General features: G+C 38.4%; 1 protein-coding gene across 2 annotated transcripts in view; it reads left to right on the top strand.

The window, feature by feature from the left end:
- The window catches only part of LOC127436184 (ATP-binding cassette sub-family C member 8-like), a 98317-nt gene continuing 81868 nt past the window's right edge, over window positions 1–16449 (top strand). For both annotated transcript variants that reach the window (XM_051690186.1, XM_051690185.1), the window contains exons 1-5: window positions 1–186; window positions 5747–5888; window positions 8334–8455; window positions 10544–10710; window positions 13089–13331. In XM_051690186.1, coding sequence (XP_051546146.1) covers window positions 39–186; window positions 5747–5888; window positions 8334–8455; window positions 10544–10710; window positions 13089–13331 — 822 coding nt within the window. In that variant the 5' untranslated portion in view covers window positions 1–38. The remainder of the gene's footprint in view (window positions 187–5746; window positions 5889–8333; window positions 8456–10543; window positions 10711–13088; window positions 13332–16449) is intronic.

Below are 16449 nucleotides of genomic sequence, written 5' to 3'. Positions count from 1 at the left end.
TTTCCTTTATCGGTTCCCCTCAGAGACCCGATACCACCATGTCCTTGGCGTTCTGCGGCAACGACAACAATTCGGCCGCATACAACGTGGATGCCGGTGTCCTAAACAACGGATGCTTTCTGGATGCTCTCACAGTGGTGCCGCACGTCTTCCTGCTCTTCATCACCTTTCCAATCCTCTTCATCGGTGAGTGTAACAGTCAGGTGAGCACTAGAACATGCTTGTTGTATCAAAAAACCAAACGAATGGAAGATTTAAACACCCCATTAGATTTCACTTTAATTAAGAATCAAAAGCAAGTTTATGTTTGCCCCCTTTTTAAGGCTTACCACACCATTTAGGAGGATGTTTCATTTGTAGAAAGAACAGAGAAACAAGACACGAAATAATTAAGCATTTTGAAATTCATATTTGAACATTTGGCTCATTCATTGCAAAGATAAACACTGCTTAACTGATTTGCACTTCAGCAATGATTTGTCTGAAATGTGGTTTGGATAACCACATAGGGAGTTTTGGATACAGTATATTCTGTACCCCCAGTGGGATACAATTTTATTTTTGACAAACAAATGTGACCTTAATAGTGGAATGTACAGAGCAGGAGCTAAAGCCATCATGCTGGGTTACAGGAAGCTGCCTTTGCCATAAAAGAAAAGTCAGACCAACATTAAACCATCCTACTAATATGCAAGTGAACTAAAATTACATGCCAAACAATAATGTTCATTTTGTCAGCTATTTTTTAATTTAGTCTTAGTCTTAGTCCTGTGTCAAATGTCCTTGTTGGTTTTTATCATATTTAGTCAGCCGTATCCTGTTTTTTTAGTAAAGTTTTAGTTGACCAAGTCTGGGCATTTTAGTCTTATCTTAGTCAAAGAAAACCCTCAGTATTTTAGTCTAGTTTTAGTCAATGAAAACTGTTGACATTTTAGTCATATTTTAGTCACATTTAGACAGGTGCAACATCAAGAAATCCAAGTGTTGCACTATAAGTAAATCATTGCTATGATTTTAACTTAACACAAACCCTGAGTATCCAAAAAAAAAGAAAACTCTACACAATCAAAACTAGGTGGTATTAAACTCACAAAGTACTTTATGCAGGTTATGAAGGCATATTACTGCAGACACCTTTTTTGAGGTATGTTTTGTAGGCAATTAGTTTTTATAACATATTCAGATTCATTTTGATGCCAAATCAAATTCATTTTAATGTGAAGGACAAATAAACATAGCATTGTCACCAAATACATGCCAAAACACATAAGTAACTGGTCTATACTCAATCCTACGTTACCTTTGCCGCTCATTTTCAGCTCCTTCACAACAATTTGCTAGCCTGTTAGCTTAATGAGTTCGGTTTAGCTATAAAACACAGCCTACATAATGTAATACCACCGCCTTGTCTTAATATAGCTTATTTTTGTATTTATTTTTGGGGGGATTTTTCCCCTTTTTTCACCCAATTTGGAATGCCCAATTCCCAATGCGTTTTTAAGTCCTCGTGGTCGCGTAGTGATTCGCCTCAATCCGGATGGCGGAGGACGAATCCTAGTTGCCTCCGCATCTGAGAATGTTAACCCGCGCATCTTACACTATATTGCCAAAAGTATTCGCTCATCTGCCTTTAGACGCATCTAAAGTGACATCCCATTCTTAATCCGTAGGGTTTAATATGACGTCAGCCCACCCTTTGCAGCTATAACAGCTTCAACTCTTCTGGGAAGGCTTTCCACAAGGTTTAGGAGTGTGTTTATGGGAATTTTTGACCATTCTTCCAGAAGCGCATTTGTGAGGTCAGACACTGATGTTGGACGAGAAGGCCTGGCTAGCAGTCTTCGCTCTAATTCATCCCAAAGGTGCTCTATGGGGTTGAGGTCAGGACTCTGTGCAGGCCAGTCAAGTTCTTCCACACCAAACTCGCTCATCCATGTCTTTATGGACCTTGCTTTGTGCACTGGTGCGCAGTCATGTTGGAACAGGCCATCCCCAAACTGTTCCCACAAAGTTGGGAGCATAGAATTGTCCAAAATCTCTTGGTATGCTGAAGCATTCAGAGTTCCTTTCACTGGAACTAAGGGGCCAAGCCCAGCTCCTGAAAATCAACCCCACACCATAATCCCCCCTCCACCAAACTTCACAGTTGGCACAATGCAGTCAGACAAGTACCGTTCTCCTGGCAACCGCCAAACCCAGACTCATCCATCAGATTGCCAGATGGAGAAGCATGATTCATCACTCCAGAGAACGCGTCTCCACTGCTCTAGAGTCCAGTGGCGGCGTGCTTTACACCACTGCATCTGACGCTTTGCATTGCACTTGGTGATGTATGGCTTGGATGCAGCTGCTGGGCCATGGAAACCCATTCCATGAAGCTCTCTACGCACTGTTCTTGAGCTAATCTGAAGGCCACATGAACTTTGGAGGTCTGTAGCGATTGACTCTGCAGAAAGTTGGCGACCTCTGCGCACTATGCGCCTCAGCATCCGCTGACCCCGCTCTGTAATTTTACATGGCCTACCACTTCGTGGCTGAGTTGCTGTCATTCCCAATCGCTTCCACTTTGTTATAATACCACTGACAGTTGACTATGGAATATTTAGTAGCGAGGAAATTTCACGACTGGATTTGTTGCACAGGTGGCATCCTATCACAGTACCACGCTGGAATTCACCGAGCTCCTGAGAGCGGCCCATTCTTTCACAAATGTTTGTAGAAGCAGTCTGCATGCCTAGGTGCTTCATTTTATATTTACCAAGAACGAACCACATTATAGCGACCACGAGGAGGTTACCCCATGTGACTATACCCTCCCTAGCAACCAGCCAATTTGGTTGCTTAGGAGACCTGGCTGGAGTCACTCAGTACACACTGGATTCGAACTAGCGAACTCCAGAGGTGGTAGCCAGCGTCTTTTATCACTGAGCTACCCAGGCCCCCTTTAATATAGCTTATTAAGTTGTCTAATATAGTTGTCACTAGTTTTACTATAGCTTAAAAAACAACAACCTAACATTACCACCAAGATGTTAATCTACCTCAATTTCTTTGTGGTTTGCCTTCATATCATCTTCTCTTTCTCCCAAGTCCAACTGTTGCTGTCAGTATTTAACAAACGTTAGCTTTCTGTAAACTACTTGAAAGGGACTCCTCACTGTGCTTGCTTAGTCCTGATATGCCGCGCGCAGCACAGAAAAGGAAACTGCTGCTCATGCCATCCAATGAACAGGATATTTGCATTGTAATTTAGAAAGAAAAAAACAGACTATAATATTTTGTCTCCTTTTTTTTTTCTAACGGAAATAAAGAGATTTTGGTAAAGATAAAAATTTTAGTCTCGTCTTTTTCGTCAACAATATTGCATGTGATATAGTCACAGTTAGTGTTTAATTACGTCTGTGCTGTCTCGTCATCGTCTCGTGTTAGTCATGGAAAAAAAGGTCATCGACGAACATTTTTCATCATAGTTTTCATTAACGAAATTAATCAGTATTGAATGAATTCTAAATCTGAATTTGAAACAAAACAAAACAGCACAACAAAAAAACAACAACAAACAAAAACAATGAATTGAATGGAATCGGAATCTGAAAGAGAATCTGAAACTAGAAACAAAACATACTTTATAATATGCAGAGATTCTGCTGAACTAAATTACTATGGTAAAGGTGCATCCCAAACCGCACATTGCTGCACTATTCTACGCCATTATGTAGTGTAAATAGTGCGAGTAGTATGTTTACACTGAAAATGCAGCAAAAAGAAGTGTACTTTAAATACCCAGATGATGCATTTTTTCAAACGACAAAACGGAGTGTGGAATGTTGGACACTTCATGTACTCAGCGCATGTGGCTCGCCGTACATAGCGGAAGGGGCGGAGTTACCTGGCTGCTGCTGGTCTGACAAAACAGTTGTAAATAATGAAGAATGAAGCAGCTAGAGAAACTTCAGTGGACAGCACCTTTCAAATGTGAGATGAATGCTTTACCATCACACCTGTGTGAATATGTATGTTGTTTAAGATACAAGTATTAAGGTTGGCTAACACGCTAAAGCTAGAGGCAACACATCACGTGTGTTTGAAACATGACTTCCGTCAGCCGTTAAATGGCGAATGTTTCCGTGTAGTAAAAATCTGTTAAGTGTTCCATTTGGGACGATTGAAAATTCATACACTACATGCAGGGAGAAATGTAAGGGGAGAAAGTTGGTAACGATTCTAGTGACTCAAAGGTCCAGGGGCTCCACAACAAACTCTAAACTGTATTTTTTAATAGCAATGGGGATTACAGTTTACAGATGACCTTGCTACGTAGCAAGGTAATCTGGGCCCCCTGACTGTATATTGCTCTGGGCCCCTTTGCTATTAAAAAATACAGTTTAGAATTTGTTGTGGAGCTCCTGGACCTTTGGGCCCCTAGAATCATTACCATCTTTCTACCCACTAGCTACAGCCCTGACTATATGGCTGAGTGCATAGTGTGTTGTTTGGGACACAGTTTAAGTGATTTTTAGCCATTCAAGAGCTTCCAGGAGCTGAGCCATTGGATTAGCCACGCCCCCTTTTCCCAAAACCCAGCACTCCAAAAATACCTTTGAGATCAAGGAGCTTGGTTGAGACCGACACAGAGCAGAAGCGATTGTCAATCACAACAGTAGCAAAATAGCGGCCTCAACTACAGCACTATAAGAACGCACTGACAGGCAGAAAGTGTCTTTCAAAGATCGCGACCTGTGGACACATTGTTTTTGCTGTTTACAGAGTCTAGTGCTGTGACAAAGAACAGTGAGATATCTCAGGACACTTATTTCATTAATATCTTTTAGGGAATAGGAAATTTCTGCATACCTTTCCATGAAAAAATAAAACAAAATGAAATGAAACTAAACAAAACCAAGCAAAACGAAACCCAAAACCAAACAAAACTAAACTAAAATACTTTGTAATATGGTGAGTTTCTGCTGAACTAGTTTACTGTGGAAACTCAGTTTAATGAATAAATTTTAAGGGAATCTGAATCTTAATCCGAAAGGAAACACACTTTGTAATATGCAGTGTTTCAGTTTACCAAATCAATACTGAATAGAATCTATTCAGTATAATTAACTATTTTAATTTCATCAAATAAAAACTAATCAAATCTAGAAATTAGTGCAAATATCAAGCCCTTTTTTGAAAGCAGTTTTATAGCTGCTATAAATGATTTCTGCACCACTTGTGTCACCAAAAGGTTTTGCAAATATAAAAACTGTTTCCAAACAGGTGAACCAAACACTCCCCCTATCTCACATTGTTCAGTCAAACATGTAGTCCCGCCCCAAACTCATGCCATTGGCAAAGAGCTGTGCCTTCTGATTGGCCAATACGTGCAGGCTGTGGTCAGATTCTTTTTTTGTTTTTACTATTTACAGTGCCTAGGGCTGTCACAGATACAAAAATATTCAGTGATACCTGTCAGGTAGTAGGGACTATTCATGAGTGGTATTTTAAAATACGTGTTGTTGTTCTGGAATCAGCTTCCCCACGTCCCTAATATCCTGTATTATTGCTAAAACTCTACAAGCACGTTTGTGTATATGTCCAAATAATAAGCTACACATTTCTGCATGTTGGCTTCTAGGGATGATGATGTATGAACAAACATTTTATTCCTCAAGGAAAGTTTACATTGCTTTCTGTCAGAGAGAAATATGGGTGGGTGCTGTAAGCTATGTACAAATGTTTAATCATTGTACTGTAGGCTGGGGAAGTCAGAGCTCCAAGGTGCACATCCATCACAGCACTTGGCTGCACTTCCCTGGACACAACCTCCGCTGGATCCTCACCTTCATCCTGCTCTTCGTCATCGTGTGTGAGATCGCTGAGGGCATCGTGTCTGATGGGTGAGATCTATCTATCTATCCATCTGCCTGTCTGTCTTTCTGTCTGTCTGTCTGTCTATCTATTTTGCTGGCTGCCTGCTTATACACGAAAAAAAAAGCACCATGATATACCATGGTTTAATAGATATTTTACCATGGTAATACTGTGGTTCTTGATATGTAAATACCATGATACATGTGGATTATTATAAAAATTTAGTAACATGCTACTGGATAAATCAAGCACCGTGGTATTACAATCACATTGCCGTGGCACTGCCACAGTTAGTTTATTTGCAATTGTATTTTCCTATCTCATTTATGAAAATTATTTATTTATCATACTCTTTAGTTGAAACTGAAAATGTTGAAAACAGTCTATTTCTGGATCAATGAGGTGACACTCTTTTTTTGGTTGTTCAGAAATACACTGCCTGGCCAAAAAAAAAAAAAAAGAAATTGCATACTCTAATATTTCATTGGACCGCCTTTAGTTTTGATTATGGCGTGCATTTGTTGTGCCATTTTTTCTGCAACCTTATGCAACGTCACAGCATTTATTTCCGTCCAGTTTTTGGCTGAGATCTTGTGTTGATGACGGGAGAGTCAATCCACTCCGTAAAGTCTTCTCCAGCACATCCCAAAGACTTTCAATGGGGTAAAGTTCAGGACTCTGGGGTGGCAAGTTCATGTCTGAAAATGATTCCTCATGCTCCCTGAACCACTCTTTCACAATTTGAGCCTGATGAATCTTGCTATTGTCATCCTGGAATATGCCTGTGCTGTCAGGGAAGATAAAATCCATTGATGGAATAACCTGGTCATTCAGTACATTCAGGTAGTCTTCTGACTTCATTTTATTGCGAATAACGATGCTGAGCTTAGACCTGACCAATGGAAGCAACCCCAGATCATAACACTGCCTCCAGAGGTTTGTGCTGTGGGCACTATGCATGATGGGTGCATCGCTTCATGTGCTTCCCTTCTTACCCAGATGCACCCATTGCTTTGGAATAGGACCACATGACCTTTTTCCATTGCTCCACAGTCCAATCTTTATGCTCTCTATCAAATTGAAGTAGGTTTTTTTCCAATTAGCCTCACTAACAAGTGGCTTTCTTGTGGCCACACAGCTGTTTAGTCCCAATCCTGTAAGTTCTCGTCGCATTGTACGTGTGGAAATGCTCTTACTTTCACTATTAAACATAGACGTGAGTTCTACTGTTAATTTTTTTATGATGCGACGTCACCAAGCGTTTTAGTGATCTCCAATCACGATCATTCAAGATTTTTTCCGACCACATTTCTTATGCAAAGCTGATGGTTCACCACTATCCTTCCAGGTTTTAAAAATGCATTGGACAGTTCTTAACCCAATTCCAGTGATTTCAGCAATCTCCTTTGTTGTTTTCTTTGCTTGTTGCAGGCCAATAATTTGCCCCTTCTGAAACACAGTAATGTCTTTTCCACGACCACATGGTTGTTTAAGAAATGAGAAGCTACATACTGCATCTGTTAGGGTTAAAAGAATTGTTGACCAATAATATATAAGCTTTAGATCACGTGTCAGAAGCCATTGCAGTTACCAGAACCAGTGCAGCTGGTGGCGCTAAAGCACAGAAAGTGGTTTTGACCACCGACATTAAAAGCAGAAGTAACTCAAGGAAGAAATCCTGAACCAGCATTGATGATGGCCGAGTTCGAAACGGCATACTACTATACTAATCTTACTATTTGCCATAGACACACATTGCAGAAGTTGTAAGAGTAGTATGGGTAGTATGCCATTCCAAACTAAGCATACATATGTGTATTTCATTTGCATCAAATGCCTTAAAAACGGGGAAATAAATTCTCATGGGTTATTTTAACGTGTAAATGATATTGCTGCATCACAAGAGAACTCACTAGAGAACTTATTTGCTTGTCTTGTTTGTTTTGCAAACTTGTCAAGTGGTTAGCTCTTCTTCTCACTCATGATGGGCGGAGGGCGGACAAGCTGAAAGGTGCGTTGAGCCACCTACTATACCAGGGTTAAATTGCTTGTCGATTAGCGCCACCTATTGTAAAGGCGTGAATGTGCTAATGGCGAACATTTGCGTCACTTTCTGTGGGAAAGGGCCATTCTTCCGCGATTCGCCTCTCATAATTGCGTCGCCTTTGGCGTGCATTTACCCTAAGAAAACGTCTCGAAATTTGTGACTCAAAAATTCATGATATTTGTAAAAATACTTTTTACCATACAAAATATGTTTGAAAACGTTTTCGAAATGAATGATTAAGTTGTGTATGTGTATTCAGGGTGCAAGGGAAGTATTTTAATACTTTTAAGTTGATGGTTACACAAATTGACATTTTTAAAGTCACATTTAACTAGATTTTAAAATGATTTCTCATTTGTATCATCTCGGACATTTTTATCTGTCAATGGCCCTTCAACAATCTTTCTCTATCTATTTTTCTCAGGTTTAACCAGTCTGTCCACCTGCACCTCTATATGCCATCATGTCTGGCCTTCATGGCTGCTATCACATCAATAGTCTTCTACCATAATATAGAGACCTCCAACTTCCCCAAGCTACTGATGAGTGAGTCTTGGCTTTATAGCGTGGTTTGTTTGTTATTTAGTGAAATGCTTCAAACCTGGATTCTATACCATGCATTAATATGATTCATTTGTTCTGTTATTTGCACAAGGCATGCACATTTATATATGGCAAATCACACTTTAAAAAGTGGCATAGCACTAGAGTAATTGTAATACTATTATTAAGGTATTGTTTTGTAAGAATGAGAGGGATTGCTACAGCTACAGCTTTATTCACTCATAGAATTGCCTTCAACATAGAGCTCTGTGAGTACAGATGCATATCTTAAAAACATTGAACCAGAAGTGTGATCTGCATTGCACTACTGCAGACTAATGGTCCTTTATGGTTTAATATTGTTTTCCTACAATGACATCAAATTCCATTAACTTCTGAAAGTTATCAAGAGATCGAAGTAGCCACAATGGCTGCAGTAAGCCCTGTAATCACTTTCCTCTGCTGTAATATCTTTGAGGACAGCGGAGGCCCCTAGAAAACCTTTAAACCACATTTCTCATCTTCTCTCGAAAACATCTGAAGTGAGAAGTGAAAAGCCATTTCAAAATTCAGCATGCTGAGCAAACCAGCTGAGACCCTGACACCTTTTAGTATTAATGTGTGTAGAGAATGTGTTGTAAAACCTTCTCAGATTTCTTGGAAATGGGTTTTCTGGAGAAAAGTAATGTAAATTACAAAATGGAAGATTTACAGTAATAAAAAGAGAAAGCAATGTAACGCACACGGTTTCTGTTGGAGAACACGGTTTCTATGTCCACGTTAACGCATAAGTGGTGAAGTGTCATTTTTGGCTGCATTCCAAACGGTATGAATCAGCCTCTGAAGGGCACTTCGAAGGGAGAACAATCATAACAGGTATGCTGTAAGATTGCTTCAAACGGAATTTTCAATAAAAATGGCTTAAAAAGTAAGTTCCAAATGAATGTTATTTCGGAGCCCCAAATATTTCAGCCCTCCACTGCTCTCATAGTGGATGGTAAAGGCTTTAAAGGGAATAGGTCATAGGGCTGATCACTTCTAAATGGAACGCATCCATTGAAGAGTGCACATGTGCATATGTGCTCAAACGCGTCGGGGGAATCCGGGGGAATCCCATGATCTGATGTAGAGGAAAACCCATCTATTGCAGTGCAATGCATCTGTCTCATTACATGGTGCACCCGATTTCACGTTTTCAGCAGCTCTGGTGTACGTAAAAAATATTTTAATTTGATATCCGCAGACGTTATTACTCCACCCCCTGTGTAACGTCATTAATGACAGCTCTATAGTGTTGAACCAGCATGGTTTGAACGATGGATGTGCGTTATAGTTACTTCGGTTTTGGGAAACATTCATGACTAGCTAGTTAATTTCTTCAATGATGCTTCGTACTATGGTGGTTAAGCAGTGAGTTACATTGTTGTATGGGAGACGCACCCCCGATTATTGGGGGAAGTTTGTATAGGTTTAATTCTGAATTCTGATGTATAGGTTTAAGTCAACATGAAATGGCATTCTCAACCCGTTTTCTTTATGTAATATGATGGCAAAATCAATTTCCGAGTGAAACAGGATGATCAATGAGAAAAAAATGTTGTGAAAGACTTCCCAAGGAAAATTGGGAAGCACAATTGGGCGTTCCAAACCAGAATGATGTTACAATAACACCAGGAATGTGTATTAAGCACATAAATAGGGTCATTTTTGATTTTATGTTGAATTGATTTCATGTTGAAGTATGATAATATGTTAAACGAAGCTGAAAGTATTAAACTCTCAACAAAGCATTATCAAATGCAAAATCCATGCAGGCATTGTCAGAATCAGAATCAGAATGAGCTTTATTGCCAAGTATGCTTACACATACAAGGAATTTGTCTTGGTGACAGGAGCTTCCAGTGTACAACAATACAAAAACAGCAGCAAGACATAGATAATAATAAAAAATAAAAAATAAAACTAATTATACACATACGTACAGACACACACATACATACATACACACATACACATGGGTAGTGCATGTGTATGTATATTGTCATGAGTATTTCTAATACTTAATCTAGTTCATCCTTTTATTTTTCACAGCTTTGCTTATTTACTGGGTTTTGGCATTTGTCACGAAAACAATCAAGTTTGCCAAGTACACAGAGCATGGCATCGGGCTGAGACAGCTGCGGTTCGGAATAACCGGCTTATTGACTCTGCTGTATGGCCTGCTATTAGCTGTGGAGATCAACGTCATCCTGAGGAGGGTAAATATTGTTAGTGTGTCTGTTTTCAGTGTCTCAGACTGAGAAAATCAGTCAGTATGAGAGAATGGGCCATTTTTTAAACCTTAAAGGAATAGTTTACCCAGAAATGTAAATTATGTCATGATTTAATCACCCTTCCAACATTCTTTAAAATATATTTAAAAAATTTTTTTTTGGGTAAACTGTTCCTTTAAAACAGGTGATCAAATATAGTTCTTCGCATTTTGTTTTACACACATTATCCCAGTTCTTCTGGATCCTTGAATCCATTTATGTTCTTTGTTCCACATCTGGGAGTGATCTTCATATAACACATTCATGCTGTAGTCTTGGATATTACAAAATTCTGCTTTATTCAGCAAAACGCACTGCAGAGAATTTTGAATGCTTTAAATGGAATCTAATATTTAATCTGGATTCTGAAATTTTAAAATAAAAAAGGTGGATTGTTGTCAGAATACAGAGGTAGGTTGTAATATAAACACGCACATCAGTGTTTAATGTTTATAGAGAGTTTAAAGGAACAGTTCACCCAAATGAAAATCATTCACTTTTTCATTCATCATTTACTCACCCTCATGCCATCCCAGATATGTATGACTGTTTTCTTCTGCTGAACACAAACGAAGATTTTTAGAAGAACAACTTAGCTCTGTAGGTCCATGCAATGCAAGTGAATTATTGCCAAAACTTTGAAGCTCCATAAAGCACATAAAGACAGCATAAAAGTAATCCATACGACTCCAGGGGTTAAATCCATGTCTTCAGAAGTGATATGATAAGTGTGGGTGAGAAACAGATAAATATTTATGTCCTTTTGTACCATAAATTCTCCTCCCTGCCCAGTAGGAGATGATATGCACAAAGAATATGAATTGCCAAAACAAATGAAGATGAATGTGAAAGTAAAAGTGAAAGTGGAGATTTATAGTAAAAAAAGAACTTAAATATTGATCTGTTTCTCACCCACACTTAGCATAGCACTTCTGAATACCTGGATTTCTCCTTTGGATGATGTTTAAATGAGAAGCATATAAAAGCTTATGAAATATCTCTGTACTAATTTAATTAGGGCTGCACCTTTAAAGAGAAATTTCATTTTGAATTTAAACTTGGTTTGTATTACACTACTTGCATGTGAGTATTTGTGTGAAGCTTTTAATTATTTTATTTTAAGAATTTAGACTTCTTCCTCTTTATCCTTTCTCAAAATAATGCATGTTTTGGAATTCTTTATTGATGAAATTCAGGCTATTCTATTTTGTGATTCTCACAGTGTTCTATATTATTGCTGTTGTTTATAAGAGACTTTATTTATGGCTCTCATAAATTATGATTTTTTCTTCCAGGGCTTTAGCCCATCATCTCCATCTAGCCATGTGCTGCCAAAAAAGCGACCTGTTTTTCTTCAGCCGCAGATCACATGGTCTCCACAATTTGTTACTTTCCATGACTATTAGCATCCAAGCAATATTTCAAGTGTCCTGTTGGAACATTTCTTAAAGTGCATGATTTACCAGCCTAATTGTTTATATAAGAGACAAACTATGAGGTGCCATTAAAAGAATATCAAGCTGCTGTGTTATGTAGCTTTTCATAAATTAAATGCTAACTTAATTACAGTAATCTTTGCCTAGTCAGTATATTTAATTGGTTGCTTGATTTTTATTTTTATAAAAACGTTAGGCTGTTAGTCATTTACATTTTACCTAACATTTTCTTTTGTGTTCCACAGAAGAAACTCAAACGGGTTTACTAATGGGGTGAACTAGCCCTTTAAACTTCAAATATGTTGTAATTGGCTGTCATGCTTGCACTTTCTTTGATGTAAGATGAACAGTATACACAGTTTGTGTGTGTGTAATGTGTACTGTTGTATGTAATAAATGCCCTGTATGTCTTTATCAACCTTTTTTTCCCAATTTGGAATGCCCAATTCCCACTACTTAGTAGGTCCCCATGGTGGAGTGTTTACTCACCTCAATCCGGGTGGCGGAGGACAAGTCTCAGTTGCCTCTGCTTTTGAGACAGTCAATCCACCCTCTTATCACGTGGCTCGTCGTGCATGTCACCGCGGAGACTCACAGCATGTGGAGGCTCATGCTACTCTCCGTGATCCACGCACAACTTTCCACGCGCCCCACTGAGAGCGAGAACCACTAATCGCGACCACGAGGTGGTTACCCCATGTGACTCTACCCTCCCTAGCAACCAGGCCAATTTGGTTGCTTAGGAGACCTGGCTGGAGTCACTCAGCACACCCTGGATTCGAACTCGTGACTCCAGTGGTGGTAGTCAGTATCAATACTCGCTGAGCTACCCAGGCCCCTATCAACCTATTTCTACATTTTTGCAATGTTTTCTCTTTTTTTCTCCAGCGATATGTGTGTTTTGAACACGCCACTGAAGTGAAGCCTCCAGAGGATTTACAGGATCTTGGGGTCCGTTTCCTGCAGCCGTTTGTGAACCTACTGTCTAAAAGCACATACTGGTGGATGAACACCTTCATAACGTCAGCACACAAACGTCCCATCGATCTGAAGGTCATTGGCAGACTACCAATCGCTATGAGAGCGCTCACAAATTACCTGAAACTCCGCGAGGCATTTGAATCCCAGAAGGTACCTCTATGAACCAGACATTTTGCATAAAGTTTAAAAAAAAACTTCGCATACACACACACACACACACACTTTACAAGGTCCTTTTAGCAAGTAGCGTTCCAAGAAGCTTTCTGTGGTCACACCGAATATTGATTTAGCTTTTGTTTACTGGACTTTGTATGACATTAAGTGATAAATGAAAACTAAGTCATGTTGGTGCGCATGCTCTGCAGTTATACCGTATTTTGTGAGTTATTGAAGTTTCTGCTAAGTAAAAAGGAGCATTCTGCTAAACCGTTGGTTTTGTCTTTTTCTGAACGTAACAAACTACACTACCCACAATCCTGAAGCAAGCTCCGCCAATCACAGAAGTCGCTGCTGCAATGGAAATGTAGCACTGTAATGTAACTTTCACTTGAATGGCTTTTTGCAGGCTAATAAAGGCTAGTTAGATAATATTAGCTACTACGCTATTTAAAATGGGATGTTGTAGCATTAGAACATAAAAGTCAATAGTGGAGTTTTCTGATAAGAAAATACTTTAAAAATAAAAAAAGAAGAACCCCCCCCCCCACGAAAACCTGATTAAATTGTATAATTTGTAATGCTTTATTTAATTAGTTGTTCATTCATTCCTTCATAAGTACAAATAATCTTTCAATTTATTTCCAGATTTGTTTTACTTTCTCTTTTTTTTTTTTTGCTTTTTTTTTTTGCTTTCAATCAAATAAATTCAGAGCTTGTTGGTTTAATTCAAGGCTTAAAGCTCTTTACTGATGAATTTTCTAAAATGCCTATGGAGAAAATGAATAAGACAGATACTTTTGGTATCAAGGCTCCTGAAAAACGCATTTGAGTGTTACAGACATGACCAGACTTCGGTAAATTTTTCACATTCATAAATAAACTATTGAAACTATAACTGAATAACATGCGACTGCAATTTTTTAATTGCCTTAGGTCAGTTCATATCTGACAAGTTCACCATAAAGTGCAGCACATTGAATCTTTAATATTTATTCAAAAGTTTTTAACATCATTAATTAAGACTGCATAATCAGCACATACACAGCACTGTCACGTGGCACTTGCTACTTTACTCAGCGCTGGTCAGGATGGACCAATCACAGTCGTTTATTATCATTGGATGAGAAATGTTGTATAGATATACTGCTGTGATGGGTTTCCATTCAAAGGTATGAATCAGTGCAGTTGTCAGTTTTTATTTTATTTATTTATTTATTTATTTATTTATACAGTAATAATTCAATAAGGTTTTAATAACATTAATCGGCTGTGAGGGGGTTTCCATCCACAGATACAAATCACTGAAATTATCTTATTTATTTGTTTATTTTTAAGTACTATCCTATGTAAAAATGTAATAATAAATTAGATATAAAAACCTCCTGAGATTTGAGTACAGATCAATCGAGGATTCGGTTTTCTGAGCTGTCAAGCGCCCCCTGGAGGAAGAAAGTTGTCTCAAAGGAAAGTTTCGCAATTTCTGTTCATTCCTCACACACACCTATTGTATGACTTTACAAAAACATGTAAATTCAGAGTCACTGAAGAAAAAAAATCTTATATCTTCTATAAGAAAACTCTACATCTTCATGACTACGGGCGCTAAGGAGTCTTATTCCGGCCCTGATGATCATATTGACATTAATTGAAATGTACAAAAACAGTTGCACACTACGCTAGTACACCAAATTTTGTACGGAATACAGTATGAAATATGTAAAATATGCTAATACTGGCTATGATGAAACCTATGCTATTTCATTGATTTTAGTATTCAATTCTTAGCGCCCCTCACTAATTTTCAAACCGTAGTTATGACCCTGGTTTTATGCAAATTACTAACTGCATGCACACATGTTGTGAGTGCAATTACAGTGTGGTGAATGTGCAATTATGTTCATGTGAGTGTTTTTTCACTTAACTCCAGGCAAACGGATATTGTGTGAGATTGTGTAACGTGACAGTTCTCACATGCGACATGATGGTGTGACATTAGTCACGTCTCCTGCGATGAACTCTGCTAGTACTGGGTGTGATTCATGTAAAAATGATTGATGAAAGATACCATACTCTAGTGTAATAGATCAGGCTTAAGACTGTATTACACCTTGTATGTCATATGTAGTATTACATGAGATTAAGTTATCAACACAGAAAGCAAATAAAAATATATAATTCAATATAGATCCTAATTGCTATTCATTCACACTAAGGTGTTTTCAGGACACAATAACCTCAGGATTCATTTTGATGTTCATAGCATTTGATTTGCACAAACGATCGGAGTTAATGAGATTCTGAATATTCAATTTAAAACAGCCATGGGGGAAAACACTTTTATCAGAATATAACTGCAGTGCAAGTACATTAGGAAAGAAAACCACTGATACAGAATACAGAAGTGTTTGCAATGCACAGAGCTCTGTGTGCTTGCACTGAAATGAGTTATGTATGTATGCTCCCTTTAATGACTTATTATCAAAACAAAACAGGAAATAAGGTGGAATACATTTCATTAAGACCAACTAGAATTTCTTCAGAAAATGTGAGTGTTGCTTGCGTGTTCAAAACTGTGCTTGCCACAATGCTAGGGTGTTCTAGATGGTTGCTAGGGCATTGCTAGGTGACTGCTAAGTGATTTCACACTGTCAAAATAGAAAGCTGCCCATGTTTTTGCACCTTTCTCCAATAGGCAGCAAAAATAACATCCTTTATTTGTAGTGCATTAATTTTGGGGAAAAATCAAAACAAATTGCTCTTTGATTTCATGTTTATTAATGTGTAATGAAAGGAGTGCAAACTGTACTTAAAGAAATATTCTGGGTTCAATCCAAGTTAAGCTCAGTCGACAAGATTTGTGGCAAAGGGCCGTATTTTAAGAGCGCAAGCGATAAGCGCAATGCTTTAAGTCATAAGTGCAAAGTCAATGGGCATGGCCATGAAGTTTTGGTATTTTCGTGCAAGCAATCACTAAGTCTAGGCAAGTGGGTTTGGTGAAATTAAACGGGAGGTTCTCATCTGGTCCCATCTCCGTCCTATACAGTCCATTCCCTGTCCAGCACCAGCGATATAAACAAAGACATGAATTCGAGGAATAGAAATATTGATT

Source organism: Myxocyprinus asiaticus, chromosome 46, assembly GCF_019703515.2.
Source record: "Myxocyprinus asiaticus isolate MX2 ecotype Aquarium Trade chromosome 46, UBuf_Myxa_2, whole genome shotgun sequence".
NCBI classification, from domain to species: Eukaryota; Metazoa; Chordata; class Actinopteri; order Cypriniformes; family Catostomidae; genus Myxocyprinus; species Myxocyprinus asiaticus.
This window is presented reverse-complemented; position numbering and strand designations above follow the sequence as displayed.